This window comes from Takifugu flavidus, chromosome 15 (assembly GCF_003711565.1).
Source record: "Takifugu flavidus isolate HTHZ2018 chromosome 15, ASM371156v2, whole genome shotgun sequence".
NCBI classification, from domain to species: domain Eukaryota; kingdom Metazoa; phylum Chordata; class Actinopteri; order Tetraodontiformes; family Tetraodontidae; genus Takifugu; species Takifugu flavidus.
Window position 1 is genome coordinate 5247084 of NC_079534.1, and position 24786 is coordinate 5271869.

The following is a 24786-nucleotide window of genomic DNA, read 5'->3' on the forward strand; positions in this document are numbered from 1 at the left end:
CAGGAGCAACATTTTGGTCTGTGTGAGCAGGTGTGTGTGGATGAAAGACTAACAGCAGAAGTGAGGACCAGGCGGGGCTCTTCTGTGTGTCAGTGCCGGGGGGTCGTGGTGGTCCAGGTGAGGGGCTGGTGGGGGGTCTAGAAGAGTATAAATGTGTGTGTGGGGGGGGGCTGGTACAGCCATATCGACTCATATCAGACAGGAGAAATAATCTTTGTTTCATTCTTTATTTCTGCTGAACCTCAGTGATTTCTTAACACACACACACACACACACACAGAGATAAAACACACACACACAGATAAAACACACACACAGAACCCACACATTCTTGTACTTTGAGGCCCTTCATAGATATAATTCACCAGCTCCTGAGCGTCCTAACTAACCCCTGACCTTTGACCTGAACCCCCCCCACACACACACACACACACACACACACACAGTTCAGCTGTTGAGCGGAGGTCGGTGTAGACAGGTGATGCTTTATTGTCTCGTTCCTGCTGATGCACAGGTGAGTTCACCTCCACCCGCTGCCGTCGATGTAGAACCTTCACAGGAAGCTGTGTGACGTCCGGTTGCCATGGTAACAGACATGCCACAACCACAGGAAGTAATCATTTGCCTTTCTTCATTTTGGAAGTCTTCTCCTTCCTCTTCTTCACGTGTTTTGGCACTTTGGTTCTTCTTCGTTCTCTCTGCGCCTCTTTCACCAACTTCTTTTGTTCCTGACATCAGACGCAGGTGAAAGAAGTTACAATCATTTTGAGCTCGGAGGTTCTGCCGGAGGTTCTGCCGGAGGTTCTGCTGCTCCCAGCATTAGCAGAACATTCCGCTCCACCTCCTGATGTCAGAGCCATGACCACCTTCTCAGGATTGGAAGCGTTTTAGCAATTAAAGACATCCAGACCTTTCTGTTAATGGACGACTCCTCCGTCTGCTTGTCTTGACCATCTCCGTCCTCCTGCTGCTCCTCCTCCTCCTCCTCCTCTTCCGTTGAAGATGAAGAATTGTCATTCTCCAGTAGAGCAGGAACCTGAACATTCAGAAGCCTGTTCAGTGCCAGAACAGGAGGTTCCTGGTAGCCAGACCAGAAGCCTGAAGACAAAGACTGGGCGGTACTGCGTGCAGCCGCCAGGGGGCGCTCTCCGGTTAGTCTCGTGTGGAGCAGCACTGTTCTGGGGCGTCCTGAGGGCACTAAAGCCCTCGACCTCAATGAGCTACTGGAGAAGAAGCAAAGCTGTGTGAGATGAGCTGTCCTACCTTCTGAACTCCAGACAGGTCCTTTTTCATCCCAGTCAGAGTTTGATACAGAATCTGGGGAAAGTCGTCGTTATTTGGGTTCCGTCTACATCTGAATCAGAGGACTGAGAACATTGTGGCTCCTCTGGGGTTCTTACGCTATCGCTGTGTTCGCCGACAGCCGACGGCTCCTTCATCACGTCAACGTCTCGCTCATAGTGGCTGACCTCGGTCAGGGTTCGGGGGATGTAGGCCTTCTTAAACACCTGTGGGGAGGGAGCAGGTGAGGGGAGCTCTCAGACAATGATCGGCTCCTGTCTGGAGAACCTTCTGATCACCTCCTCGTCCACGCGGTCCTGATTGGAACGCTGCTCTGACGTCCGCTCCGACGCGATGACCATCGCCTGGACAAGCGAACACAAACCTGTAGTGTGCTCGCCCAGCTTGTAGTGACGCAGGGGAGAGGTGGACTTACCTTCTCCAGGTACTGGTCCATGTTGTTCTGGTTGATGGACGGGTCCGTGATGAAGTCAAACAGCTCTCTGACTGTCATCACTGCCACCCCGTGTTTCACAAAGAACTCTGGGAAATACATCAAGGGTTCAGCACTCAAGACCATCTTTGACCAAAGGTTCCAGGTACCTTCGTGTTCTCCACCAGGAACCTTGACCGATCCGCTCAGTCAGCAACATCACAACATAAATCACAGATGTGGAAATACTCCAGGACAGTACAGACAGACATGTGAGACCGTGTCGCTACACACACGGACGTGCACGTGTAACAGCCAATCAGAGAGCTCGTCACCGTTGACGTTGGTGCAGTCCTTCCTGAGGAACTCCAGAGCCTGAGGGTGGTCATGCTCCACCGCCTGGGACACGTCGATGATGTAAGCGTCTCCATCGTGATACCTGCAGCCGCACGCACACACAGTCTGAGTGAGGTTCTGTGCGTGTGTGTGTGTGTGTGTGTGTGTGTGTGTGTGTGTGCGCGTGTGTGTGTGTGTGTGTGCGCTGCCTCACAGCATGTTGAATTCACTGAGGTCAGCATGGACCAGTCGAGCCTCCTGGAACATTCTCCTCATGTTCTGCAGAAGCTGCAGGTAGAGCTCGCGAGCTTTAGCCTCCGACAGCAGCGTGTTCTTCAGCAGAGGAGCAGGTCTGACCATCAACACCACACAGAACCATCAGACAACAGGAACTGACCATCAACACCACACAGAACCATCAGACAACAGCAGGAACTGACCATCAACAGCACACAGAACCATCAGACAACAGCAGGAACTGACCATCAACACCACACAGAACCATCAGACAACAGCAGGAACTGACCATCAACACCACACAGAACCATCAGACAACAGCAGGAACTGACCATCAACACCACACAGAACCATCAGACAACAGCAGGAACTGACCATCAACACCACACAGAACCATCAGACAACAGCAGGAACTGACCATCAACACCACACAGAACCATCAGACAACAGCAGGAACTGACCATCAACACCACACAGAACCATCAGACAACAGCAGGAACTGACCATCAACACCACACAGAACCATCAGACAACAGCAGGAACTGACCATCAACACCACACAGAACCATCAGACAACAGGAACTGATTATCAAACACTCTGATGGATTCTTACATTTTCTCTTTGCCAATAAAGCTCATCAGCAGAACGTGACTTCTGAGTAGGAGAGGTTCTGGACTCGGGATCCCTGCTGTCTGTAGCCTACACACACAGACAGACACACACACACACACAGTCAGGGGCTGAGCAGGGTCACCAGGGTCACCAGGGTCACCAGGGTCACCGTGTCCCCTGCAGGGCTCTGACCTGATGAGGTTCCTCATCTCCTTCTCTGCCCAGGTCCTCACCATCTTCCTGGGGTTCCCTTTACAGTAGCCATGACGGAACCTGCGGAGGAGCAGTGATGTTGGTACCGACCTCCAACAGCTGATGGAGCCTGGCAGCCCATAAACTCCGAGTCCTGTCGGGGTCTGTTGTGATTCACCTGAGCCGTCCTGTTTGACCTGTTGTGACTCACCTGAGCCGTCGTGTTTGACCTGTTGTGACTCACCTGAGCCGTCCTGTTTGACCTGTTGTGACTCACCTGAGCCTTCGTGTTTGACCTGTTGTGACTCACCTGAGCCTTCGTGTTTGACCTGATGTGACTCACCTGAGCCGTCGTGTTTGACCTGTTGTGACTCACCTGAGCCGTCGTGTTTGACCTGTTGTGACTCACCTGAGCCTTCGTGTTTGACCTGTTGTGACTCACCTGAGCCTTCGTGTTTGACCTGATGTGACTCACCTGAGCCGTCGTGTTTGACCTGTTGTGACTCACCTGAGCCGTCGTGTTTGACCTGTTGTGACTCACCTGAGCCGTCGTGTTTGACCTGTGTGACTCACCTGAGCCGTCCTGTTTGACCTGATGTGATTCACCTGAGCCGTCCTGTTGTGACTCACCTGAACTCCCCACTGACGTATTTGTCGCGGTCCTTGAACAGCAGGATGGAGGTCTTGTAGATCTTGATGGCTCTGCTCTCCCCCGTTGCTGTGCTAGCGTGGTAGACATTGGCCTGTGTAACAGAGGCACACCTGTGTCTGTGCTGTCTGATGCTGCTCGTCAGGACGCGTCAGCGCTGTGATGCACACCTCTTTCCCTGTGCTGATGCAGCCGTCGATTTCACTGATGATTCCTCGACTCAGCATCTTGAAGAGGATCATTCGCGTTCGAGGATCCAAGACCTGCAGGAGGAGACAGCGGTGATGAAGACGGACGCGCTCAGACGCACCCCTTCCTCTTCGTCACCTGTTCGACCGTGGCACGATCCGATTTGTCCTTCACTCTGCACCTGTAAGGGGAGCCAGGCAGAAGGTGAGCGGCGGGCGAGGCAGGTGAGCGGCGGGGGCGGCTCACACCTACATGTGGGCGTCCTTCTGCCTCTGCATGCTCGTCACTCTGTTGATCACCGAGTCGGCGTAATTCAGCTGGTCTGGAGACAGCAGAGTCTCAAGGTGACCCACAGCATCAGGGAATGAGCTCGTTACAGGTGTACAGGCGCAACACCTCGCCGCTCCTTACCCAGGTTGATCTTGTGCTCGTATCTGCTCAGAGCTTTGTCGGACAGGTGTGACACCGCAGCCTTACTGGACCAGGCTTGCCTGTTGGACTGGACCGGGACAAAGGTTCAGCTGCCTGCACACTCAGAAAGGAAGGACTGGACTGACCCGCGAGCCTCACCTGGCTGCTCCCGTTATATCGCCTCGCCAGGTTTGCTCCTGCAGAGCTCCAGGCCCAATCTTCATCCTCCTCCTCCTCCTCATACTCCTCCTCCTCCTCCTCATACTCCAGCTCAGGGGGAGGCTCCAAGGTGGCATCAGCCATCTGATGCTCCACACCTGACAACTGGGACTGGCTACTACAGACACAGACAGACACAGACAGACACGGCCGATGACAGGAGCTCCCCTGGTGGCTGGATGCAGTACAACATGCTTCGCTGTCTAATCTAAGCAAAGCGAGTTTTCATGTCTTTATCCCTTTAAACTACCGATCATAATCATTCAGGGCAACACAACAGTGTTAAAGCCAACTCTCACGCCATGTTTACAGTCTCGATCGCTCGATCTGTCCTCACCTGTCCTCCTCTGCGTCATCAAACTGTCCAGGGACGGAAGCGATCACCGACATGTTGCCACACCTGGGACCAACAGCTGGATCTGGACTGGATCGAAAGAGGGTCAAATTCGTTGTAGATCAACGCACCCCAATATCCTCAACTGCAGCGTGTTCCCTGACTTCCGGGTTTTACCACGTGACTACGGAGAGCGAGAAGACCAACGAAACTACCCGCGTTTCTGTCGGTTGGAGAGAAGAAAGCAACGATTTAGCGTTAATGTGCAGAGTTCTGGCTCCAGAAAAGCGACCTCAGCAGGCGTTTTGAAGCGTTTTACAGCTTTAATGTTGGGCATCATCACAGGGCGTCAGTGTTAGCAGGTTAGCTTCTGTTGTATGTCTGGTGAATCGCTGGGTAAAGCGCCGGAGAGTTGAAAGGCGTCGGTGATGGTGTCGGTGAGCCGCCCCCCGCGGTCCGTCCTGGTCTGTGACAGCTCCACTTTTCTCCACGAGAAGAACCGAGTCACGACACAGGTGGAGCAGCTGCACTTCAACTACAAGGTAGCATTAGTAGCTTGTTAGCAGTCTGGATGCTAAGTGTAGCCGGCTAGCATGGGGGATCACGAGTCGGCAATAGATCAAAATAAAAGCGATCAGATCCAATTAGACATGATTCGTGACGGGACGTTGATGTCCTTGTTACTGAAATTCGGAGTCTGAATCCCGACTAACTGATGTTCCACCTTTACCTGTACAGGTGTCTCTGTTACTACCCGAGTGTAGCTCCGCCCCCTCTCACCTGGACGGTGTATTAAACGGTTTCAGCAGTTTCTACCTGATCAGGAATCTGCCCATATATGAACTGTTGGACAGGGACTTTCTGCAGTCTGCTGTGTTCCAGGGTAATGTCTGTACACACACCTGACACACACACACACACACCTGACACACACACACCTGACACACACACCCACACACCTGACACACACACACACACACCTGAGACACACACACACACACCTGACACACACACACACCTGACACAACATACACAAACCCTGAGACACGTTGTTGTTGTATATACCGTTGACCTGTGCATGTGCTAATGTACCAGTTCATCATTAACCTGTCTCCCCGTCTCCCTGCCTGCCTGCCTGTCTGTCTCCCTGCCTGCCTGTCTCCCTGCCTGTCTCTCTGTCTGCCTGTCTCCCTGCCTGCCTGTCTCCCTGCCTGCCTGTCTCCCTGTCTGTCTGTCTGTCTCCCTGCCTGCCTGTCTCCCCGTCTCTCTGCCTGCCTGTCTGTCTCTCTGCCTGCCTGTCTCCCTGCCTGTCTGTCTCCCTGCCTGCCTGCCTGTCTCCCTGCCCGTCTGTCTCTCTGCCAGGAAGCGTGTACGGCCTCTCTTACAGGACCAGGATCGACGAGGACAACTGTGTTGCTCTGATGCCAGATGGTGAGACATCAGCTCATCACAGGTACTGAGGAACAGTCACATGACCTCCGGCCTGTCTGTCTGCCTGCCTGTCTGTCTGCAGGCCACCTGGTGCTCTCTCTGGATAAGGACTCCTTCGAGGTGTTGGGAGTTGAGGGCAAACCTTCCAGATTCAACCACAGAACAAAGAGCAGATTTGGTGAACAATGACATCATCCGTAGATTGTTTGATCTTTCCTGTGATGCAATGCCTTCACATGCAGCTGTGCACAGTACTGAGCGGCGTCTGTGGTGTCACAGTGGTGTCTGTAGATCTGTGTGACGGCAGCATGGCTCCTGGGGGGCGGGGCTACCAGAGACTCCACACAGGCCTGCGGTCGCGTCTCCAGATGAAGGCCGACTTCCTGCTCTCACACCACCCAGGTCGCTCCATCAGACAGCTGGAGAGAAATTAGCGCCTGACGCCTTCGTTTCAAAGCCTTCTTTCTCGTTTGGGTAGGGGGCGGGGCCTCTCTGCAGGCTCTCCTGTCTCGCTACGATTGGAGCGAGCACAGACCTGCGGTCAGCAGTCGCACCCTCACGGATCTGCCCTGCCCCACCCTCCTGACCTCTGACCTGCAGCCACGTGACTCTCACAGCGTCCTGGAGTGGCTGGGCGCCGTGGATGCCGCCATCAGCTGGTGAGGAGGACCGACCCATGCCGCCGTCACCAGAGCCCTCCTGACTTCCCCTCTCTTCCAGCCAGACGCCGTCACACAGCTTCCTGTCCTCGCTTGCTTGTCCCGAGCCCAAGACGGCGGCGAGTTGCGCTCTGAGCGTCTCCGTCTGTGGCCTGCTGCTCCCTCACGACATCCACAGACTCATCCAGCAGATCAGGTCAGCTGGTCCAGGCCGGCAGCCGTACCGGGAGTCTTCTCGGGAGCACCCAGTCACCTGTGCTTACCTGTCCGCAGACGCCACCTGGAGCAGCCCCGCCTGGCGTCCTGGGCGTCCCTGACCGTTCACGGCTTCGCCGACAGTCCGGTGTGTTGGGGGAGGGACGAGCACAGCGCCCTGAAAGTGGGGGAGAACTTCTACAGCCTGCTGATGTTCCAGGACCACAGCTACCAGCTCTACCTGGCTGCAGGTGCTCACGACAGCTGCCCGCCGTGACCACACCCACCTGCATGTGTTGCTGGACGGAGCCAAAGAAAAACAGAATTTTCTTCCACATTTATTTCCTATCTGATTTTTTTTGTTATAAAGCTTAAGAGTAAAAAATGAAAAGAAATCCCAAGCGTTCCTAAAATAAAATAAATTAACAGCAGCAATAAAGTTTAATTTTCAATCGTGATTCATCTGTTGGTATTTCGTGGAGCCCTTTAACCTGTCCGCTGGCCACGCCCCCTGGTCACATGACCCCGCCTCCTTTCTGCTGTCACATTTCGCCAACACGCAGTTTGTCCTGAGGGTGGCGCTAGAGGGGGCAAGTCGGAAGGTTTGCTTTAAAATGAGCCGATATCGTGGGGGAAGAATTCAGATAACACAGGTGAGTTCCGCCGTTGCCATGGATACCCGGACCACCTGGAGAAAACGGGTCTTCATTTTGTGCTCTAAATTTTTGCTGGCGACAAAAATTCTGAAGCTCAAGTTTGAATTGTGGCTGAAACCAGTTTATCAAGAGAGCTGTGACGGACCCAGGGCCCGGTTCTCTCGGTTCTGTTGTGGTTCTGCTCAGCACAGCCGCAGAAACAGGCACGCATCATTTGGGCCCGTCCCAAACGAGGGTGAGGAGCAGCGCCGTGACAGAAACCGCTCCGACTGAGCCGGCCTAGCGACACCGGCCCCGCCCAGAACCTGGTGGTTCCGTGAGCAGCTCCTGGTCCAGGTCCTAATAGAGCTCGGTTTTGCGCTGCAGGTACTGCAGGATGGCGTCGGTTCCCTGCGACGAGCCCCAAACCCTCTTCAGGGCTTCACACTCGCGCTCGTTGGCCTGTTCCAGAGCGCCGCGGCTGGTGTCCCTCATCAGGGCTTTGGACTCCTGCAGAACCTGCGGGACAGCGTCTGTCAGCGCCAGCTGAGTCCAACACAGCCACGTAAAGAACCGACCGTGTGACCGACCGTGGTGTCCACCGCCGCCAGCTCTTTGATGCGGAGCGTCACTTCCTGCGTGAAGGTTCCCGGCCAGAGAACCTGGGACACCAGACCTTTGGAACACGCCTCCTGGGCCGTCAGCTTCCTGCCGCTCAGCAGCAGCTCGTTGGCCTGGAACAGAAGGGAACACTTACAACAGAACCGTGCCGGGATTCTGGAAACCCAGGCGGCAAAGGCCCGACCGAGGCAACGCCCATGATGCGGGGGAAGGTGACGGAGGAGCAGGCGTCGGGCGTCTGGCCGTAGGCCATGTACGGCGTCTGGAACCAGGCCTTCTCATTGGCCCACACGATATCACAGAGGGGCAGGATGGCGGCGCCCAGGCCCAGCGCCGGTCCGTTAACCGCTGCCACGATGGGCTTCTTGAACTGGATGAAGGTGTTGATGAAGGTTCTGGAAGACAGAAGACGGGCGGATCAGGTCGACCGTGCAGCAGCACCACAGGGCGACCGCCACGGCGTGATCACCACGGCCGGGACCGGGACACGCCGGCGACCGCGACACCGGTTGCCGGCGTGTCGCGGTCGCCGGCGACCACACGGACCTCCTGGGGTCCCACAGGAACGCTCACCTGATGCTCTCAGACATTTTGATGCTCTCCTTCTTCCTGTCGTCCGTCAGGCGTCGGATGAAGTACAGGAAGTCGAGGCCGCAGCAGAAGACGCTGCCAACGGCGCTCAGTAGAACGAGCTTACTGTCGTCTGATGCTGCTGTTGCCATGGCGCCCTGGATCTCTTTCATTACCTCAAAGGAAAGAGGGCAGTTACTATGACAACAGTCCTGCAGGAACAGGACGTCCCACGTGCGAGGGGTGTGGCCTAACCTCCGGGTTGAGCGTGTTGTTCTCCGAGCTCTTGGTGGACAGCAGGATGTGGGTGAACCCATCCTGCTTCTTCACCACGATGTCCCTGTAGCGGTAGGCGCTCTCCGTCTGACGGACGCTGAACCTCAGACGCTTGTCGAACGCGCCGCGATCCTCCAAACGACGTTTTGTTGTGGCAGCGGTTGCCCCAGCAACAGTGCTCTGCATGGCGCTTGTCCCGTTGGAGGGGGCGGCCTCCAGTGAAGCCGAGTTACCTGCAGGCGCCAACAAGAGCTTTAGGGGGAGGGGGAGAACGGAGCCACGCGTCCTGAAGATGTGTGACATCATCAATCAGGTGGCAACACCACCCAGTCACATGACCGCAGCAACTCACCTGGGCAACCGAGGGGCCGCGAGGCGGCGGCGGTGGCGGCGGCCGTGGCGGCGGGGGAGGGCGACGGGTGAGGGAGGCGGGGTCTGCTCCCCATCCGAGCCCTCTCCTCTCCAGGACCCAGCTGGACCCCTGCAGGCTTCTCTGGAAGAGCCACCTCGGGGGCAGCAGGTGGGCCTCCTGCACCCTGGCCTCACTGGGAGACTCCTCCGAGTCTGGGCGGCTGTTCATGGGACTTCTTGGAACCAGGATCTTGATGCCCATCTTAGACAGGTCCATGCTGCGGCGTGCGGAGCCGCCCGGCGGCGTGGGCATCAGGGAGCACGTGACCCTGTCCGCCGCCTGCTGGCCGCTCAGGGCGGCCGGTCCGGTGGGCGTGGTGAGGCCCGGCTGAGCCAGGCCCATGGCCGGCTCCACCTGCTCAGAACCCCTGACGTCGGCGCCGGCCGTGGAGGCGAGCAGCAGCGTGCACGGCGGCCTGAGGGCCTGGTGGCCGGGGGACCTGCGGGTGGAGCGCAGCAGGAGGTTCTCCCGTGGTGCTCAGCATGCTGGCGGTTGAAGTCGTGGACGTAGATCATGCAGGTGGACAGGTTCCCTTCAGGTTCCCACGTGTCGCCCTCTGACCCATAACCCCTCCACCGAACTAGATACTCCAACTTCCCCTTCTTGTTCTTCCTTTTATCCAAGATCTTTTCCACCTGCAGGAGGAAAGTTGCACATTTTACTGCTCAGATGTCTGAATCAGGACCAATCAGATCTGCAGTAGAGGTCCGGTTGCATCAGCAGACGTTGGTTCTCCACCACGCACCACCTGTCTGACCCCATGCTGTGACCTTTGACCTCATTGGCACTCCAGACGTGAGCTTGGTTGATCTGCTGTTAGATCCCCTGTACAGATCGAACTCACACACACGTTCCTGGCACGGACACACAACGTTGTGTGTCCGCCTTGAGACACCACTAACCGACCCGTGAAGCACAACTCTGCACCTAAACCAACGTTGTGACGTATAATTCTAGGTTTTTCTTTTGATTGTGCAAAAAAGATTAAGTTTTACACGGGAAGAACAACTTTTGCGGGACCCTTTCAGGCTCCCGGAGCTGCGTGGGTCGCTGTTTGGTCCTAATCTGAATGTTAATCAGAACCCCGAGCTCAGAAACTTCAAGTCGAGTCCAAATTTCACTCCGAATTCACAGAACTTGAAACGTAACCGAGGCTAAAGTCACGTAAACACTCACTTTAGCCCCAAAACTCGAAACTCATCACTGCAGTGTTGTCGACACGGAAGCTAACTACCCGAAGCTTGTTAGGAGATAATCGAGAAGATAATTCTTTAAACTGCTGACACAAATCGACTCCTTTTGGAAAGCAGTTTGCTTTGATGCTGTTCAGCACCTTGTTTGCTCGAAAAGTTGGAAAGTTAACTCCGTATTTCGCTGGTAGCGTGACATTAGCATGTTAGCATTAGCTTGCCCCACCTCGTACAACTCTTCCGTAGCCATGGAGACAGTCGGCCTGCACGGGCTTCCACAGATTCAGTCCCGCAACGACATGAGAGTTCGGCTGCGTGTCCGCCTCCCAACGCGGTGGTGGTGAGCTAGTTTAGCGGGTAGCTGTTAGCCTAGCAGCCTCAGGGCTACATCCGCTCCGACTTTCAAAATAAAAGGCCACCGATTTCTTTATTCGCACATAAATGCAGAAACTAAAGCGTAAACGGAGTTTTTAAATTACTCTACACCGCATTCCTGTGATTTTAATAATTACTGATGATTATATATTGCTTACAATATTTTAAATACTTGTAATTTGCTACAATGTCCCCCATCACAGTCATCCTCTGTGTGATGGATGGATGGATGGATGGATGGATGGATAGATAGATAGATAGATGGATGGATGGATGGATGGATGATGGATGGATGGATGGATGGATGGATGGATGGATGGATGGAGAGTAACTGGAGATTTACAGATCTTTACATCCTGTTGCTCTTTATTGTCAATCGGCCTTTTTGTCGGCCATCTTTTTGGGCTGCTGCGGGGACGGAGGCAGCGGCGCAGCGCTGTCGCCGCCATGGTCATCGTCCGCCACGATGCTCCGCGCTCTACAGCACAGGTAGCAGAAGATGCTGGCAATGGCCGCCGGTAACATGAGCAGGAAGCAGGCCAGCAGTGGCGCCTGCGTGAAGATGGGCTGGAAGACGTGGAGAGAATGTGGTTACTGACAGAGGTTCTGGGGGGGGGGGGGGCGACTGGCCTTACCGTCAGTGTGAGCTGGCCGTTGTAAATCAGGCGTCGCACGCGCTGGAACACCCCGTTCCCCCCCTGACACTAAGGAATGAAACAAATGTACAAAGGATCTTATTTGGAGAAACGACTTCCAGGTGAATCGATGCTCAAACTTGCCTCAATGCTTCCATTCAGAACCCCGTTCAGGAAGTCCAGTAAGTGCTGTTCTGTTTCCACGGTGACCGATGGGAGGAAATATCCATCAACCGCCAGATTCACCACGATGAAGGAGGGAACGGGGACTTCACTGAAACAGTAACACCAACATCTGCAGTATTCACCACCATTAAGAACCAGTCAGGACGGCTGGGAGAACGTCCACAGCAGAGACAGACGGACCTCTGCTGGTCCACATAGACCTCCCGTGTCCCGTGACAGGGCAAGGAGCTGGACCAGACTATGAGACCTCCTGGAGCACAGACGTACCTCATCACAATTCCATTGATGTAGTCGTTCCCCTCCATGAAGCCAAACAGGAAGTGTCTGAGGGACAGGTGGACAAACACTTTCAGGATTTGTTCACTCCACAAACGTTCTCCTTCTGTGGTGACTCTGACCTGCCGTAGACGTCCCTGTGACCTGCCGCCACGCTCTCAGACAGGAGTTTATACCTGAGCAGGTAACACGCCAGACATCTCACACAGCATCCACACGGGACAATGACGTCCTCACGGGCCGCTCTTACCTGAGACTCGCCTCACTGACACCTGTCTCCTCCAGCAGCACCAACACCACCAGTTTACCTGCAGGTCAGAGGCAGCGTTAACGGGAACCTGCTGCTTTGGATGGAGGAGAACTCAAGCATAAACGCCTGAATCCCAGCTGGAGGCAGGTCAGGGGTCAGATGCTTCTGCCGTTTACCAGAATCAGTACAAGTTCTGACCACAAGGACACTTGCAGGAACATGGACCAGCCTGTCAAACCTGCTGAGGACGTCCAAACATCAGCCATCAGCTGGGACTGAAGAGACATTACCTGATTCCCCCATAGCGTACAGAGAGTAGCTGTCGATCTTGGAGTACGTGGGGAAACGTTCTCTGTTGATCCAGGCCTTCAGCTCCCCGTCCTGTTGCTCTACAACACAGTCAAGAGCAGAACCGTGGCTTCAAAATCCCATTTAAAGACAGTTTGACTGATAACACTGGCTAGTGAGCTTTACTGGCTCCAGCCGCCAGGGCCACCAGGGCCCACCAGGGCCAGCAGGGCCCAGCAGGGCCACCAGGGCCCACCAGGGCCCACCATTGGCCGCCAGGGCCCACCAGGGCCCACCATTGGCCACCAGGGCCCAACAGGGCCACCAGGGGCCACCAAGGCCAACCAGGGGCCACCAGGGCCCACCAGGGCCACCAGGGCCCACCATTGGCCGCCAGGGCCCACCATTGGCCACCAGGGCCCAACAGGGCCAACCAGGGGCCACCAGGGCCACCGGGGACCACCAGGGCCCACCAGGCTCACCAGGGCCCACCAGGGCCAACCAGGGCCACCGGGCCCACCAGGGCCCACCAGGGCCACCGGGGACCACCAGGGCCACCAGGGCCACCAGGGCCACCAGGGCCACCAGGGCCACCAGTGAGAATATTTCTCACCATTGAAGGTGAAGTAGGTTCCATCTTTAAAAACCACCACAGACGGGAGGGAGGGAAGAGACACGTCCTGGAAGAGAGACAGTGGATGGTGAGAAGGTGGAGAACTTCGGCTCTGCTGCCCACAGAGCAGATCAGGTCTGAGGAGCTCAGCAGAGCAGGATGCAGGAGGCACCTTGGGCAGAACCTCTCTGCTTCCAGAGAAGAAGGAGGTGTGAACGATGAGCTCCTCTGCTGCTGCTGTGTAGTTCCCCTGAGAACACACAACACAGATGAGTGGTGGCAGCGTTGTGTCTGCGTGCTCAGGGTGTGTGTGTGTGTGTGTGTGTGTGGTGTGTTGTGTGTGTGTGTGTGTGTGTGTACCTTCAGGAGTGACGTGGCTCCTACATACATGAACATGACCTCATGGCGGCTCCTGGCAGACTGGAAGAGCTGAACGCTGCTCAGAGCTCGAACCAACGGACTGAAAGAGACACAAACACACTGCAGTGACGTCATCAGTGACGTCACTGATGACATCATCCTGGTGAAAATACTCACCCTCCGACTCGAATAGCAAAGTCCATGATTCCATCTTTGGTCCTGGGTCCAGAATAATTGTATTTCACACCTTTTTTAAACCTGAGAGCAGAAGATTATGCTCAGTTGACATCATGTGGACTGAAACAGGGCCCGGGACCCAGGACCCAGGACCGGACTTACATGAGGATGGCCGGATAACCTCTGACCCGGAAGTCTTTGGCCAAAGCTGCAGATAAAAACCAAAGAAACATTTGGAAAATTTGTTCATCATTTAATTTGGAAACTGGTTTAATTAGTTTATGGATCGGTTACTGATTGATTAGTTGCTCTCACCCGTGCTCACGGTGGCATCTGATTTGCCGACATTGATTGGAGATCCAAGACTTTTGAGTTCCGACCCGATCTGATGCCAAACTGGGTCCAGATGCTTACAGAAGGTACACCAGGGGGCGTAAAACTGCGAGGGGACACGGTTACCATGGCAACGGGACACTCCCCACTATATCACTAAAATGACCAACGACATCAGCTGTGGCGGCTAATGAGGAAGCGCTTGACGCACCTTGATGAGCCAGACGTCCTGGGTTCCTCTGGTCTCCAGGAAGCTGCTCAGAGAGGACACTGATTATTGATCTGAGCAGAAACAAGCCAGAGTGGTCGACCACGAGGTTCTGACCTGTCGTCCAGCTCCTCCACAAACGCTGAGACACGCAGAGCCAGAAGTGCTGAAGAACACGCAAACCACTGATCAATACGTCCTCGCTCAGCCAAAGGCTGAAGGCAGCAGCTGCTTTGGTCTGAAGAAGCTTCTGAAGTTCTGAGAAACTGGATTTAATGGGAACATACCTGAGAGCACCAACGAGTTCCTCCAGCCCGACATGACCACGGATTACCTGCTAACTGCTAACACCCCCAACATGGTGCTAATCTGGGGGATTAACAGATTATTCAATCCGCTGCAGCTTTATTGACACTAGTGCCACAGACAGACCACAGACGGACCAGACGGACCAGACAGACCACAGACAGACCACAGACGGACCAGACGGACCACAGACGGACCACAGACGGACCACAGACGGACCAGACGGACCACAGACGGACCACAGACGGACCACAGACAGACCACAGACGGACCAGACGGACCACAGACAGACCACAGACAGACCACAGGAGTCGGTGAAGATGAAGGAGACACATTTATTGAATTCAGGCCAAACACAAATCTTAAAGTTACATTCTAACCGCTGTGTTCATGAGTTCATTCTCTATCAGGGGAAAACAGAACGCATCTGAAGAACTACGTACTGATCACAAGAGCGTAACTATGACAACAGTAAGCCCCGCCCCCAGCCAGAACTTTGAGGAACAATTCACTGTAAAATTCTTCTTCTGGTTCACCTCTGAACCTTTACTGGTCCAGGACACCGGATCTGGTGAGGACCTCCCCTCGGCCACAGGCGTCAGAGGGGACGTCCCCTCGGCCACAGGCGTCAGAGGGGACGTCCCCTTTCAGCAGCTCTTGTCCTGCAGGTGAGACGTGGTCCCCTGATGGTTCCACCGGTCCAGACCCATTAGTTTCCCTCTCCGTCCAGCAGGACTCGACCTCAGTCACTGAAGACATCGGGTTCTTCCTCCTGCAGCCGTACGCCTGGACCGGTCCACCGCGCCGGGCTCCCGGCGAGCTCGGACCGGTGACCCGTCCAGACAAAGCGCTGCTGGAGCTGATGGACGAGCGAAGGTCCTTGTCCTGGAGACGCAGCAGAGGACGCAGCAGTGGGACGCATCGGCCAATGGCAGCCCGATACTTGGGGTGTGTGATGGCGTAGATGATGGGGTTGTGGATGGCTGAAGCCTTGGCGATGACGGCAGGAACGGAGTTCATGTAGGGGGTCAGCAGGTGGGCGTAGCCCGCAGTGGCGGTCAGGGCCACGGCGGAGTATGGCGCCCAGGACACGACGAAGAGCAGGATGACTCCCAGAGCCACCTTAGCTAAGTGCCACTCGCTGCGCAGACGCTCATACGCCTTGTTCATCTGTCCACAGTTCAGCCGCTCCACCTCCTGACCCGCACGCCGCACCGCCCGGAAGATGGCGAAGTAGCAGCCGGCGATGAGACCGAGCGGGACAAAGAAGACAAAAGCAAAGAGCAGGATGGTGTAGGAGCGCACGGCAGCGGTGAAGCTCATGTAGTCCCAGCTGCAGGACGTCTGGAGGCCCTCAGGGACATAAGCGCTCCACCCAAAGAACGGCGGCAGACTCCAGCACAGCGAGTACAGCCACACGCCCGCCAGCACCACCAGCACCCCCCCGGGGCTCATGCCGCCCAGCCGGGCCAGCGGCCGCGTGATGGCCAGGCAGCGGTCCACGGCGATGGCGGTGAGGGTCATCATGGAGGCGATGCCAAAGAGCGCGCCGCAGAAGGCGTACAGTTCACAGGCCAGCTCTCCAAACAACCAGCGGCGGTGCAGGCTGGCCACGAAGAACACCGGGGACTGCGTCAGCGACATCAGGAAGTCGGCGGCTGCCAGGTTCACCACCAGCAGGTTGCTAGGCGACCGCAGGGTGCGGCTGCGGCAGAAGACGTAGATGACGAGAGCGTTTCCCGACATGCCCGTCAGGCCCACGAGCAAGATGACCGAGCCAATGATGTAGTGAGCATGGTCAGGGACGTCCACGGTGGGGAACAGGTGAGCAGGCAGGTGGGCGGGGTCTGTCGGGGTGTGATCGGGCTGGTGGACCGCCGCTGTTCTGGTGAGACCCTCATCCTGGAAGGAGGTGCAGTTTCCTCCCACGGAGCAGAGAGGCGACCTGCTGGACTGGTGGAGGCTCATGGTGGCTCAGAGGGTCAGACGGTGCTGCTCCGGTGGTTCTGAGGGTCAGACGGTGCTGCTCCGGTGGTTCTGAGGGTCAGACGGTGCTGCTCCGGTGGCTCAGAGGGTCAGACGGCGCTGCTCCGGTGGCTCCGAGGGTCAGACGGTGCTGCTCCGGTGGTTCTGAGGGTCAGACGGTGCTGCGCCGGTGGCTCTGAGGGTCAGACGGTGCTGCTCCGGCTCTTTAATGCAGCCTGTCCCACAGCCCATCGAGCCCACCTCCATTAGCAGCGAGAACTGATCCACCTCTGGTCCAGATGGGACCTGATTGATGCCGTTTTAGTAGATTAACAGCTGAGTGGCCTCATTATGTCTGTTCATTAAATCCTGCTCGTTTCAGTCAATAAACCCAGTAAGTTCTCTGCACATCTGCTGCACATCTGCTGCACATCTGCTGCACATCTGCTGCACATCTGCTGCACATCTGTCCGTCCCAGGGAGACAAATAACCCTCCTAAATAAAGGATCAGAAATGGACAGGATCAAAGGGCAGAGAAGAACTGAGACTAGTCTGAGCAGGAACCAACGTCCAAGCTCGGTTGTCAAGGTTACCGATATGACGCTGTGCTAAGTGCTAAGCTAGATTAGCCTTCCAGGGGGACATGGCCTGGAGGACTGGAGCAGCACCATCGACCGACTCCACAAAAACACATTTTCCATCCATTTGTAGAAAGACTTTCCATCCGTCCATCACCCATCCATGTCCATCCCTCCATCACCCATCCATGTCCATCCCTCCATCACCCATCCATGTCCATCCCTCCATCACCCATCCATGTCCATCTGTCCATCACCCATCCATGTCCATCCCTCCATCACCCATCCATGTCCATCTGTCCATCACCCATCCATGTCCATCCGTCCATCACCCATCCATGTCCATCCCTCCATCACCCATCCATGTCCATCCCTCCATCACCCATCCATGTCCATCTGTCCATCACCCATCCATGTCCATCCCTCCATCACCCATCCATGTCCATCTGTCCATCACCCATCCATGTCCATCTGTCCATCACCCATCCATGTCCATCCCTCCATCACCCATCCATGTCCATCCGTCCATCACCCATCCATGTCCATCTGTCCATCACCCATCCATGTCCATCTGTCCATCACCCATCCATGTCCATCCCTCCATCACCCATCCATGTCCATCTGTCCATCACCCATCCATGTCCATCTGTCCATCACCCATCCATGTCCATCCCTCCATCACCCATCCATGTCCATCCGTCCATCACCCATCCATGTCCATCCGTCCATCACCCATCCATGTCCATCTGTCCATCACCCATCCATGTCCATCTGTCCATCACCCATCCATGTCCACCCATCCATGTCCATCTTTCCATCACCCATCCATGTCCATCCCTCCATCACCCATCCATGTCCATCTGTCCATCACCCATACATGTCCATCCCTCCATCACCCATCCATGTCCATCTGTCCATCACCCATCCATGTCCATCTGTCCATCACCCATCCATGTCCATCCCTCCATCACCCATCCATGTCCATCTGTCCATCACCCATCCATGTCCATCCCTCCATCACCCATCCATGTCCATCTGTCCATCACCCATCCATGTCCATCTGTCCATCACCCATCCATGTCCATCCCTCCATCACCCATCCATGTCCATCCATCCATGTCCATCCCTCCATCACCCATCCATGTCCATCTGTCCATCACCCATCCATGTCCACCCGTCCATGTCCATCCCTCCATTATACATCATTAGTCTTAGTAACTTTAATTATAATTCTGATCATTATTTGAGTCTTTAATGTACAAAGAAGAGTTTAACATCAAAATTTACAAAAAATCTTGACTGGTTGTGGTTACGTGCACATGCATGTTCAGAGTCAACTTTGAGTCCAGAGACATTAAAAAGACAGTTTGGTCTCAGCTCAAGAGTTCGTGACATCACTGTCCAACCAGGGTCATCACGCCGTCACAGTGCTGCATGCTGGGAAGAAGCGTGGTGTGTGCGAACATGTCTCAGCAGCAGCTGGCGGTCGGGGCTGGCGTAGTCGCACTGTTGGCATGGAAACGCTTCACCAGTGTGATGGCGGCGAGCGTGAAGGTCCAGACTCTTCTTCTGGATACTGAGAAAAACAAGAGTGATGGAAAAGTTCAGACTCAATCAGGGTGGAGACATCAGCCTCCAGCACAAGAGGGTGTGTTGTGAGTGTGTGTTGTGTGTGTAGTGTGTGTGTGAGTGTGAGTGTGTGCGTGTGTGTGTGTGTGTGTGTGTGTGAGTGTGTGTGAGAGTGTGGTGTGTGTGGGTGGTGTGGTGTGTGAGTGGAGTGTGGCGTGTGTTGTTGTGTGAGTGTGGTGTGAGTGTGTGTGTGTGGAGTGTGTTGTGTGAGTGTGAGTGTGTGCCGTGTGTGTGTGAGTGTGTGTGTGTGTGTGTGAGTGTGTGCGTGTGAGTGGTGTGAGTGTGTGTGTGTGTGAGTGTGAGTGTGTCGTGTGAGTGTGAGTGTGTGTGTGTTGGTGAGTGTGATGTGTGTGTGAGTGTGAGTGTGTGTGTGAGTGTGTGCGTGTGAGTGTGTGTGTGATGTGTGCGTGTGTGTGTGTGTGTGAGAGTGGTGTGTTGTGTGTGTGTGTGTGTGTGAGTGTGAGTGTGTTGTGAGTGTGAGTGTGTGTGTGAGTGTGTGTGAGTGTGTGTGTGTGTGAGTGTGTGTGTGTGTGTGAGTGGTGGTGTGTGTGAGTGTGCGTGCGTGCGTGCGTGCGTGTGTGTGTGTGTGTGAGTGTGAGCGTGTGTGTGAGCCACCTGCTGTAGCTGCACTGCTGACACCTGTATGGTTTCTCATGACTGTGGGTTCTGTAGTGTCGGAGTAGAGAGCTGCGATCTATAGAGGCATACGGACATTCAGGACACCTGTATGGCTTTTCACCTGGAAACACACAAGCAGCCTGTCACTACACAGCATAAGGGCGTGTTCCACCTGTGTGCTTGGGCAGGTGTGTGTACCTGTGTGAGTTCTCAGGTGCTGTAGCAGTGACGCCTTGAGCCGGCTGCTGTAGTGACAGTGAGGACAGGTGAAAGGCTTGTCTCCTTGGTGGATGCCCATGTGACGTCGCAGAGTCAGCTTGGTGGAGAACTTCCTGTGAGGACCAACAGGCAGACGAGTGTTCACCAGCGCAGCGCGTCCCCCCGACCGCGGCGCGTCACCCGAGCCAGCGCGTCACCGACTGCAGCGCGTCACCCGACCGCAGCGCGTCACCCGAGTGCAGCGCTCACCCCCCGAGCCAGCGCCTCACCCGACTGCAGCGCCTCACCCGACTGCGGCGCATCACCCGAGCGCAGCGCCTCACCCGACTGCAGCGCGTCACCCGACCGCAGCGCGTCACCCGAGCGCAGCGCGTCACCCGAGCCAGCGCCTCACCCGACTGCAGCGCGTCACCCGAGCCAGCGCCTCACCCGACTGCAGCGCGTCACCCGAGCCAGCGCCTCACCCGACCGCAGCGCGTCACCCGACCGCAGCGCGTCACCCGAGCGCAGCGCGTCACCCGAGCCAGCGCCTCACCCGACTGCAGCGCGTCACCCGAGCCAGCGCCTCACCCGACTGCAGCGCCTCACCCGAGCGCAGCGCGTCACCCGAGCGCAGCGCCTCACCCGAGCGCAGCGCGTCACCCGAGCGCAGCGCCTCACCCGACTGCAGCGCCTCACCCGAGCGCAGCGCCTCACCCAGCGCAGCGCCTCACCCGACTGCAGCGCCTCACCCGAGCGCAGCGCCTCACCCGACTGCAGCGCGTCACCCGACCGCAGCGCGTCACCCGAGCGCAGCGCGTCACCCGAGCCAGCCGCCTCACCCGACTGCAGCGCGTCACCCGAGCCAGCGCTCACCCGACTGCAGCGCGTCACCCGAGCCAGCGCCTCACCCGACTGCAGCGCCTCACCCGAGCGCAGCGCCTCACCCGACTGCAGCGCGTCACCCGACCGCAGCGCGTCACCCGACTGCAGCGCGTCACCCGACTGCAGCGCCTCACCCGACTGCAGCGCGTCACCTGACTGCAGCGCGTCACCCGAGTGCAGCTCTGCTGAAGCAGCAAGGCTCATCACATTATTCACCTGCACTCTAGAATCAAGGTGTTCCTGCTGAGAACACAGTGGACAGGAGGATTGTGGGTACTGTAGTCACCTGTGACAGACAGAGCACGCCAACGCAACATGTCTGGCTTCCTCTTTCTTCTTCTTCTTTGAAACGTTCTTCAGTGAATTGTTCCGAGTCTGACCGCTCCGACTGGAAAACAACACGGGTTCATTCTGGGATGTCTGGTCCTGCTGAAGTGTCACATTTATCAAATATTTGTGCTGATAAAGAATCTGTGGGATAATTGGGAGGAACTGAACTTCTCCACAGGACAGTTTACCTGTCAGCCTTGTCAGCCTCCTCTTGTCCAATCAGACGGTGCTGTAGGGCATCTGGGCGGAGCCTAACAGTTAGTATTGAGGATCTTTATGGAAACATGCAGTTGAAGCTATTCTGACCTGAGTGGTTGTCATGGTGACGCTGGGTGTAGCTGTCAGGTGTTTGCTGGTGGACCTTCTGCACCTCCGAGCTGTTGACCTGCTTGGCAGAGATCTTGGACTCTGCTGCGCTCCTCTCCTGTTGCTTCCTCCTCTTCTTCTTCTTCTTTTCTTCCTTGTGCTCCCTCCTCCCGAAGTGGCTCCTCCAGTGAGGCTCCATCTCCTCCCAGCTGTCAGCCTTCCAGCTGCAGCGCACACAGCCGAACCCGCCGGACGCCTGGTGCGAGCGCACGTGTGTGTCCAGCAGCCGCCTGGACGGCAGCACCAGGGACACAGGAAGCAGCGGAGCCTCGGCCTCCTTCGGCGCTCAGCGGCGCGGCTCCACGCCAGGCTGCTGGGCTGCGACAGCCAGGAGACGTGCCAGCAGGTGGGGGGACCGTCGGGGGGGCCGGGAGTGAGGAGACGCTTTAGACGATGAAATGCGGCACAAGCCCAGAGTCCTGAGGTGTGCAGACTGGGCCACGTCTTCCTTCGTGGGCGGGGGGTCAGAGCTGCAAGACACGTGGACTGAGGCCTCTTTCAGTGGGAAGATGGACGGCTCCTCAAATAAAGTGCTGACCTGCAGACAAAATTCAGGATGAACTATTCGAGGCTCATTACTTCTGTCCAGTGGAGGTCACGAGACATTTCCACTTTGGCTCGACCTTTGAGTAAAGTTGGATTTTAGCCTGTCCCAGCAGCTGCCTGATGGAAACATCTGCATCAGCATCACCTCCTGGTGGTGTCTTCAGAAATACCGAGCTGATGCTCAAGACCTGCTGGCGCCACCACGATGCAGCAGGCCATTATAACGTACTGTGAAAAATAAGTGTTTTCTAAAACCTGCTCCAATAAATGGAGTTTGTTTACATCTCATTAGTATGTGAACTTCACTCTGGAGCGACCAAGAGTGGAGCGAGACGACGGCCTCTGGATACGGACACCTACAGGCCTGTTTATACCATCAACGCTGTCTGGAAATCAGGACAGGCTAAATTAATTAACAGTTGGATTTCTGTCCAAATCAGACAGAAATGCATAGGATGTGAGATACGTGTGAGGAGGTCTGTGTGTCACCTCACAAGTGTGTGCAACCTGCAGCCCCCCCTCGCTGCTGATGTCACAGGAGGGGGGGCTCATGTTGTCCAGCATGTCATAAAGCAGGAAGTCCTCGTCCTCGTCACTCGGCTTCGCCTCCTCATTGAGATCCAGCTGATATGGTACTGCCCCTCCAGGTGTGTCCCCGTCCTTGGCTCCACCCACTTTATCAGTGCAGTTGCTGCCTGGGGATGAGAGGGTGGCGGCGGCGGGGCGGTGGTGCCTGAGCTGCAGATGGCTGACGATGGAGGCCTTCGGGCTACACGTGAACTGACAGACTTTACAGCGGTACAGCTCTGCCAGGAAAGAATCCACGAGACCAGCCGGCAGACCTTCCACCTCCCCACAGTACAGGCTGGCGCTCACGACCCCGCCCAACACCTCCAGGGTGACAGGGCTGATGTCACGGTAACCGTGTTTCACCGCCAACATCTCCGCCACATCACTCACTGAAAGAGACGGAGAAAAATAATGGTTCAAATCTCACAACAGCATTTAAGTCAAACACAAAAAACTATATGTGCTTTTAAATTTGAAGCCCATCTTTAATTATGGACACTATTAGAATCTGAATGTTTATAATAAGTTGATTTGAAAACCGGAAATGCGCCAGAGTTAGCCGAGAGACTATTTTTGGGTTGTTGTTCTTTAAAGAGTTTTGTTACTAATTAAAATCCAAATTTAGCAGCTACGTGTGTTTGAGGTAAGTTTAAAAATATCATTTCCAGTTTCTCACATTCTTCAAACACTCGAAAGGTTAATAAAATAACCTGGAATACACGTGATGAAAAGAACTATGCGTTAAAATGAGGTTGAGATAAAGGATGTCACAATTAATTGCTGAAATGAGTTTGATGTCATGACCATTTTGTCATTTAAAGGTTTATGAATTAAACAACACAACAAATCCCCGACATATTTAAAAGCGCAGAACTCAAATTAAATGGGCACATTTAAAAGTATTAGTTTTTTCCCCACTTACCTGCTACAGCTAAGCTAACAGGAGTCTGCGGCAACTCGACTTCCTTGTTTTTTGTGACGTGTTGGGACGTCACGTCCGGGAGATTTTCTCGCCCCCCTCAGCAACAGGTGCAATACCGCCCCCTTCTGTCCGACACTCGCGCACTCACTCTCTCTCTCTCTCACACACACACACACACACACACACACACGCACACACACACACACACTCGCGCACTCACTCACTCACTCTCTCTTTCTCTCTCACACACACAGACGCACACACACACACGCACACACACACACACACACACACTCGCGCACTCACTCACTCTCACTCTCTCTCTCTCACACACGCACACGCACACACACACACTCGCGCACACGCACACACACACTCGCGCACTCACTCTCTCTCTCTCACACACGCACACACGCACACACACACACTCGCGCACTCACTCACTCACTCTCTCTCTCTCACACACGCACACATGCACACACTCGCGCACTCACTCACTCTCTCTCACACACGCGCACACACAGACACACGCACGCACACACGCGCGCGCGCACACACACACACACTCCCTAACCCTGTCTATTTACACTATTTACACGATCCCGACTGGTGCTTTGACTCTCACTACTCTAAACTAACCTGCTGGAGGCCACTCCCTCAGACTCTTCCTCATCATCTCTAGGGTTCGGGATAGGCCCTAACCTAACCTCCAACCCTATCCCTTGTTGGGGTCCAGGGTCCGGGTCGTGTGTTGCTTGCTGTTTCCTCCAGGGGGCGTGGAGGAGCCAGTAATTGGTTCCAGCTGGCGCTGCAGGTGGAGGCACCTGTCGGATATCTCCATCAGCCATGGATTTAAGGACGGAGGGCCAAGCTGCCGGGGTTGGAGAGCCACCGTGCTTCCATGGTGGACCTGGCGCCACCCTGCTGGAGGGAGGAACACGCAGGACCGGACACTCATGTTGGGTTAGGGTTAGGGTTAGGGTTCGTGCTGTCCCTGCAGTCCAGGAACATTTCTGAACAGACCCTTTAATAAAGACGTTGTTGTTGGACACTATTCCCACTGCGTTTTGCCTGCTTACGGGTCCAGGAGAAAACAAATCCCTAACCCTAACCCCTAACCCTAACCCCTAACCCTAACCCTAACCCTAACCCTAACCCTAACGATAACCCTAACCCTAACCCTAACCCTAACCCCTAACCCCTAACCTAACCCTAACCCTAACCCCAACCCCTAACCCTAACCTCATGGTCACCACTTCCTGTGCCCAACACCTGCACTCGCTATCCT

The 24786-nt window shown here is 55.4% G+C and overlaps 6 protein-coding genes across 12 annotated transcripts; 1 reads left to right on the forward strand and 5 right to left on the reverse strand.

Moving 5' to 3' along the window:
- Positions 1-208: 208 nt before the first annotated feature.
- Positions 209-5119, reverse strand: riok1 (RIO kinase 1 (yeast)). Of its 2 annotated transcripts, none has more exons than XM_057057266.1 (17): positions 4898-5119; positions 4501-4678; positions 4342-4429; positions 4183-4252; positions 4069-4111; positions 3912-4004; positions 3723-3835; positions 3093-3173; positions 2901-2987; positions 2265-2402; positions 2050-2153; positions 1718-1824; positions 1581-1646; positions 1401-1508; positions 1264-1317; positions 911-1036; positions 209-728 (listed from the first exon to the last, which is right to left on the reverse strand). In XM_057057266.1, the coding sequence occupies exons 1-17, from the start codon at positions 4948-4950 to the stop codon at positions 618-620; spliced, it is 1620 nt and encodes a 539-aa protein (XP_056913246.1). In that variant the 5' UTR covers positions 4951-5119; the 3' UTR covers positions 209-617. The 2 variants fall into 2 exon arrangements, with proteins under 2 accessions (XP_056913246.1, XP_056913247.1); XM_057057267.1 differs by having other exon boundaries at positions 4501-4675; positions 4898-5059.
- On the forward strand, positions 5024-7637 carry rpp40 (ribonuclease P/MRP 40 subunit). The gene is made up of 9 exons (XM_057057313.1): positions 5024-5157; positions 5306-5436; positions 5633-5777; positions 6257-6325; positions 6408-6503; positions 6605-6727; positions 6804-6984; positions 7046-7180; positions 7258-7637. Exons 2-9 carry the CDS (start codon positions 5323-5325, stop codon positions 7454-7456), a joined length of 1062 nt encoding a protein of 353 aa, XP_056913293.1. The 5' UTR covers positions 5024-5157; positions 5306-5322; the 3' UTR covers positions 7457-7637.
- cdyl (chromodomain protein, Y-like) lies at positions 7505-11248 on the reverse strand. The gene is given in 9 exon segments (XM_057057265.1): positions 7505-8333; positions 8405-8548; positions 8620-8830; positions 9009-9181; positions 9261-9514; positions 9634-9789; positions 9792-10166; positions 10169-10328; positions 11110-11248. Coding segments are annotated over 9 exon segments (1656 nt in total). The 5' UTR covers positions 11134-11248; the 3' UTR covers positions 7505-8174.
- A 358-nt stretch (positions 11249-11606) lies between these two features.
- On the reverse strand, positions 11607-14963 carry LOC130539142 (protein disulfide-isomerase TMX3-like). Its single transcript, XM_057057294.1, has 16 exons — positions 14872-14963; positions 14702-14750; positions 14588-14630; positions 14359-14482; positions 14206-14251; positions 14044-14124; positions 13867-13966; positions 13679-13756; positions 13507-13573; positions 12896-12994; positions 12606-12663; positions 12478-12531; positions 12347-12403; positions 12038-12167; positions 11894-11962; positions 11607-11825 (listed from the first exon to the last, which is right to left on the reverse strand). Exons 1-16 carry the CDS (start codon positions 14903-14905, stop codon positions 11631-11633), a joined length of 1284 nt encoding a protein of 427 aa, XP_056913274.1. The 5' UTR covers positions 14906-14963; the 3' UTR covers positions 11607-11630.
- Positions 14964-15207: 244 nt separating this feature from the next.
- On the reverse strand, positions 15208-17726 carry LOC130539138 (melanopsin-like). 2 transcript variants are annotated; one of them, XM_057057289.1, is made up of 2 exons: positions 15500-17726; positions 15208-15469 (listed from the first exon to the last, which is right to left on the reverse strand). In XM_057057289.1, the coding sequence occupies exons 1-2, from the start codon at positions 16856-16858 to the stop codon at positions 15437-15439; spliced, it is 1392 nt and encodes a 463-aa protein (XP_056913269.1). In that variant the 5' UTR covers positions 16859-17726; the 3' UTR covers positions 15208-15436. The 2 variants fall into 2 exon arrangements, with proteins under 2 accessions (XP_056913269.1, XP_056913267.1); XM_057057287.1 differs by having other exon boundaries at positions 15208-17726.
- A 960-nt stretch (positions 17727-18686) lies between these two features.
- Positions 18687-23652, reverse strand: LOC130539164 (gastrula zinc finger protein XlCGF9.1-like). Of its 5 annotated transcripts, none has more exons than XM_057057348.1 (8): positions 23499-23652; positions 22501-22965; positions 21401-21998; positions 21283-21334; positions 21051-21152; positions 19880-20013; positions 19679-19802; positions 18687-19010 (listed from the first exon to the last, which is right to left on the reverse strand). In XM_057057348.1, exons 3-8 carry the CDS (start codon positions 21597-21599, stop codon positions 18857-18859), a joined length of 765 nt encoding a protein of 254 aa, XP_056913328.1. In that variant the 5' UTR covers positions 21600-21998; positions 22501-22965; positions 23499-23652; the 3' UTR covers positions 18687-18856. The 5 variants fall into 5 exon arrangements, with proteins under 5 accessions (XP_056913328.1, XP_056913327.1, XP_056913326.1 ...); XM_057057347.1 differs by having other exon boundaries at positions 22496-22965; XM_057057346.1 differs by having other exon boundaries at positions 21401-22392; positions 22496-22965.
- Positions 23653-24786: the final 1134 nt, after the last annotated feature.

Excerpts from the sequence above, each read along its gene's own strand:
- riok1 (XM_057057266.1), bottom strand. The coding sequence starts at position 4,950 with ATGTCGGTGATCGCTTCCGTCCCTGGACAGTTTGATGACGCAGAGGAG. Across the intron at positions 4,679-4,897 it reads GATGACGCAGAGGAGGACAG|TAGCCAGTCCCAGTTGTCAG; the intron begins GTGAGGACAGAT and ends CTGTGTCTGTAG. Across the intron at positions 1,037-1,263 it reads ACCTGTCTGGAGTTCAGAAG|GTTCCTGCTCTACTGGAGAA; the intron begins GTAGGACAGCTC and ends CTGAATGTTCAG.
- rpp40 (XM_057057313.1), top strand. The coding sequence starts at position 5,323 with ATGGTGTCGGTGAGCCGCCCCCCGCGGTCCGTCCTGGTCTGTGACAGC. Across the intron at positions 5,437-5,632 it reads AGCTGCACTTCAACTACAAG|GTGTCTCTGTTACTACCCGA; the intron begins GTAGCATTAGTA and ends TTACCTGTACAG. Across the intron at positions 7,181-7,257 it reads AGACTCATCCAGCAGATCAG|ACGCCACCTGGAGCAGCCCC; the intron begins GTCAGCTGGTCC and ends ACCTGTCCGCAG.
- LOC130539142 (XM_057057294.1), bottom strand. The coding sequence starts at position 14,905 with ATGTCGGGCTGGAGGAACTCGTTGGTGCTCTCAG. Across the intron at positions 14,631-14,701 it reads GTGGAGGAGCTGGACGACAG|CTTCCTGGAGACCAGAGGAA; the intron begins GTCAGAACCTCG and ends CTCTCTGAGCAG. Across the intron at positions 13,967-14,043 it reads TTTGCTATTCGAGTCGGAGG|TCCGTTGGTTCGAGCTCTGA; the intron begins GTGAGTATTTTC and ends TGTCTCTTTCAG.
- LOC130539138 (XM_057057287.1), bottom strand. The coding sequence starts at position 16,858 with ATGAGCCTCCACCAGTCCAGCAGGTCGCCTCTCTGCTCCGTGGGAGGA.
- LOC130539164 (XM_057057348.1), bottom strand. The coding sequence starts at position 21,599 with ATGGAGCCTCACTGGAGGAGCCACTTCGGGAGGAGGGAGCACAAGGAA. Across the intron at positions 21,335-21,400 it reads TCACCATGACAACCACTCAG|ATGCCCTACAGCACCGTCTG; the intron begins GTCAGAATAGCT and ends GGCTCCGCCCAG. Across the intron at positions 19,011-19,678 it reads CAGCAGTGCAGCTACAGCAG|TATCCAGAAGAAGAGTCTGG; the intron begins GTGGCTCACACA and ends TGTTTTTCTCAG.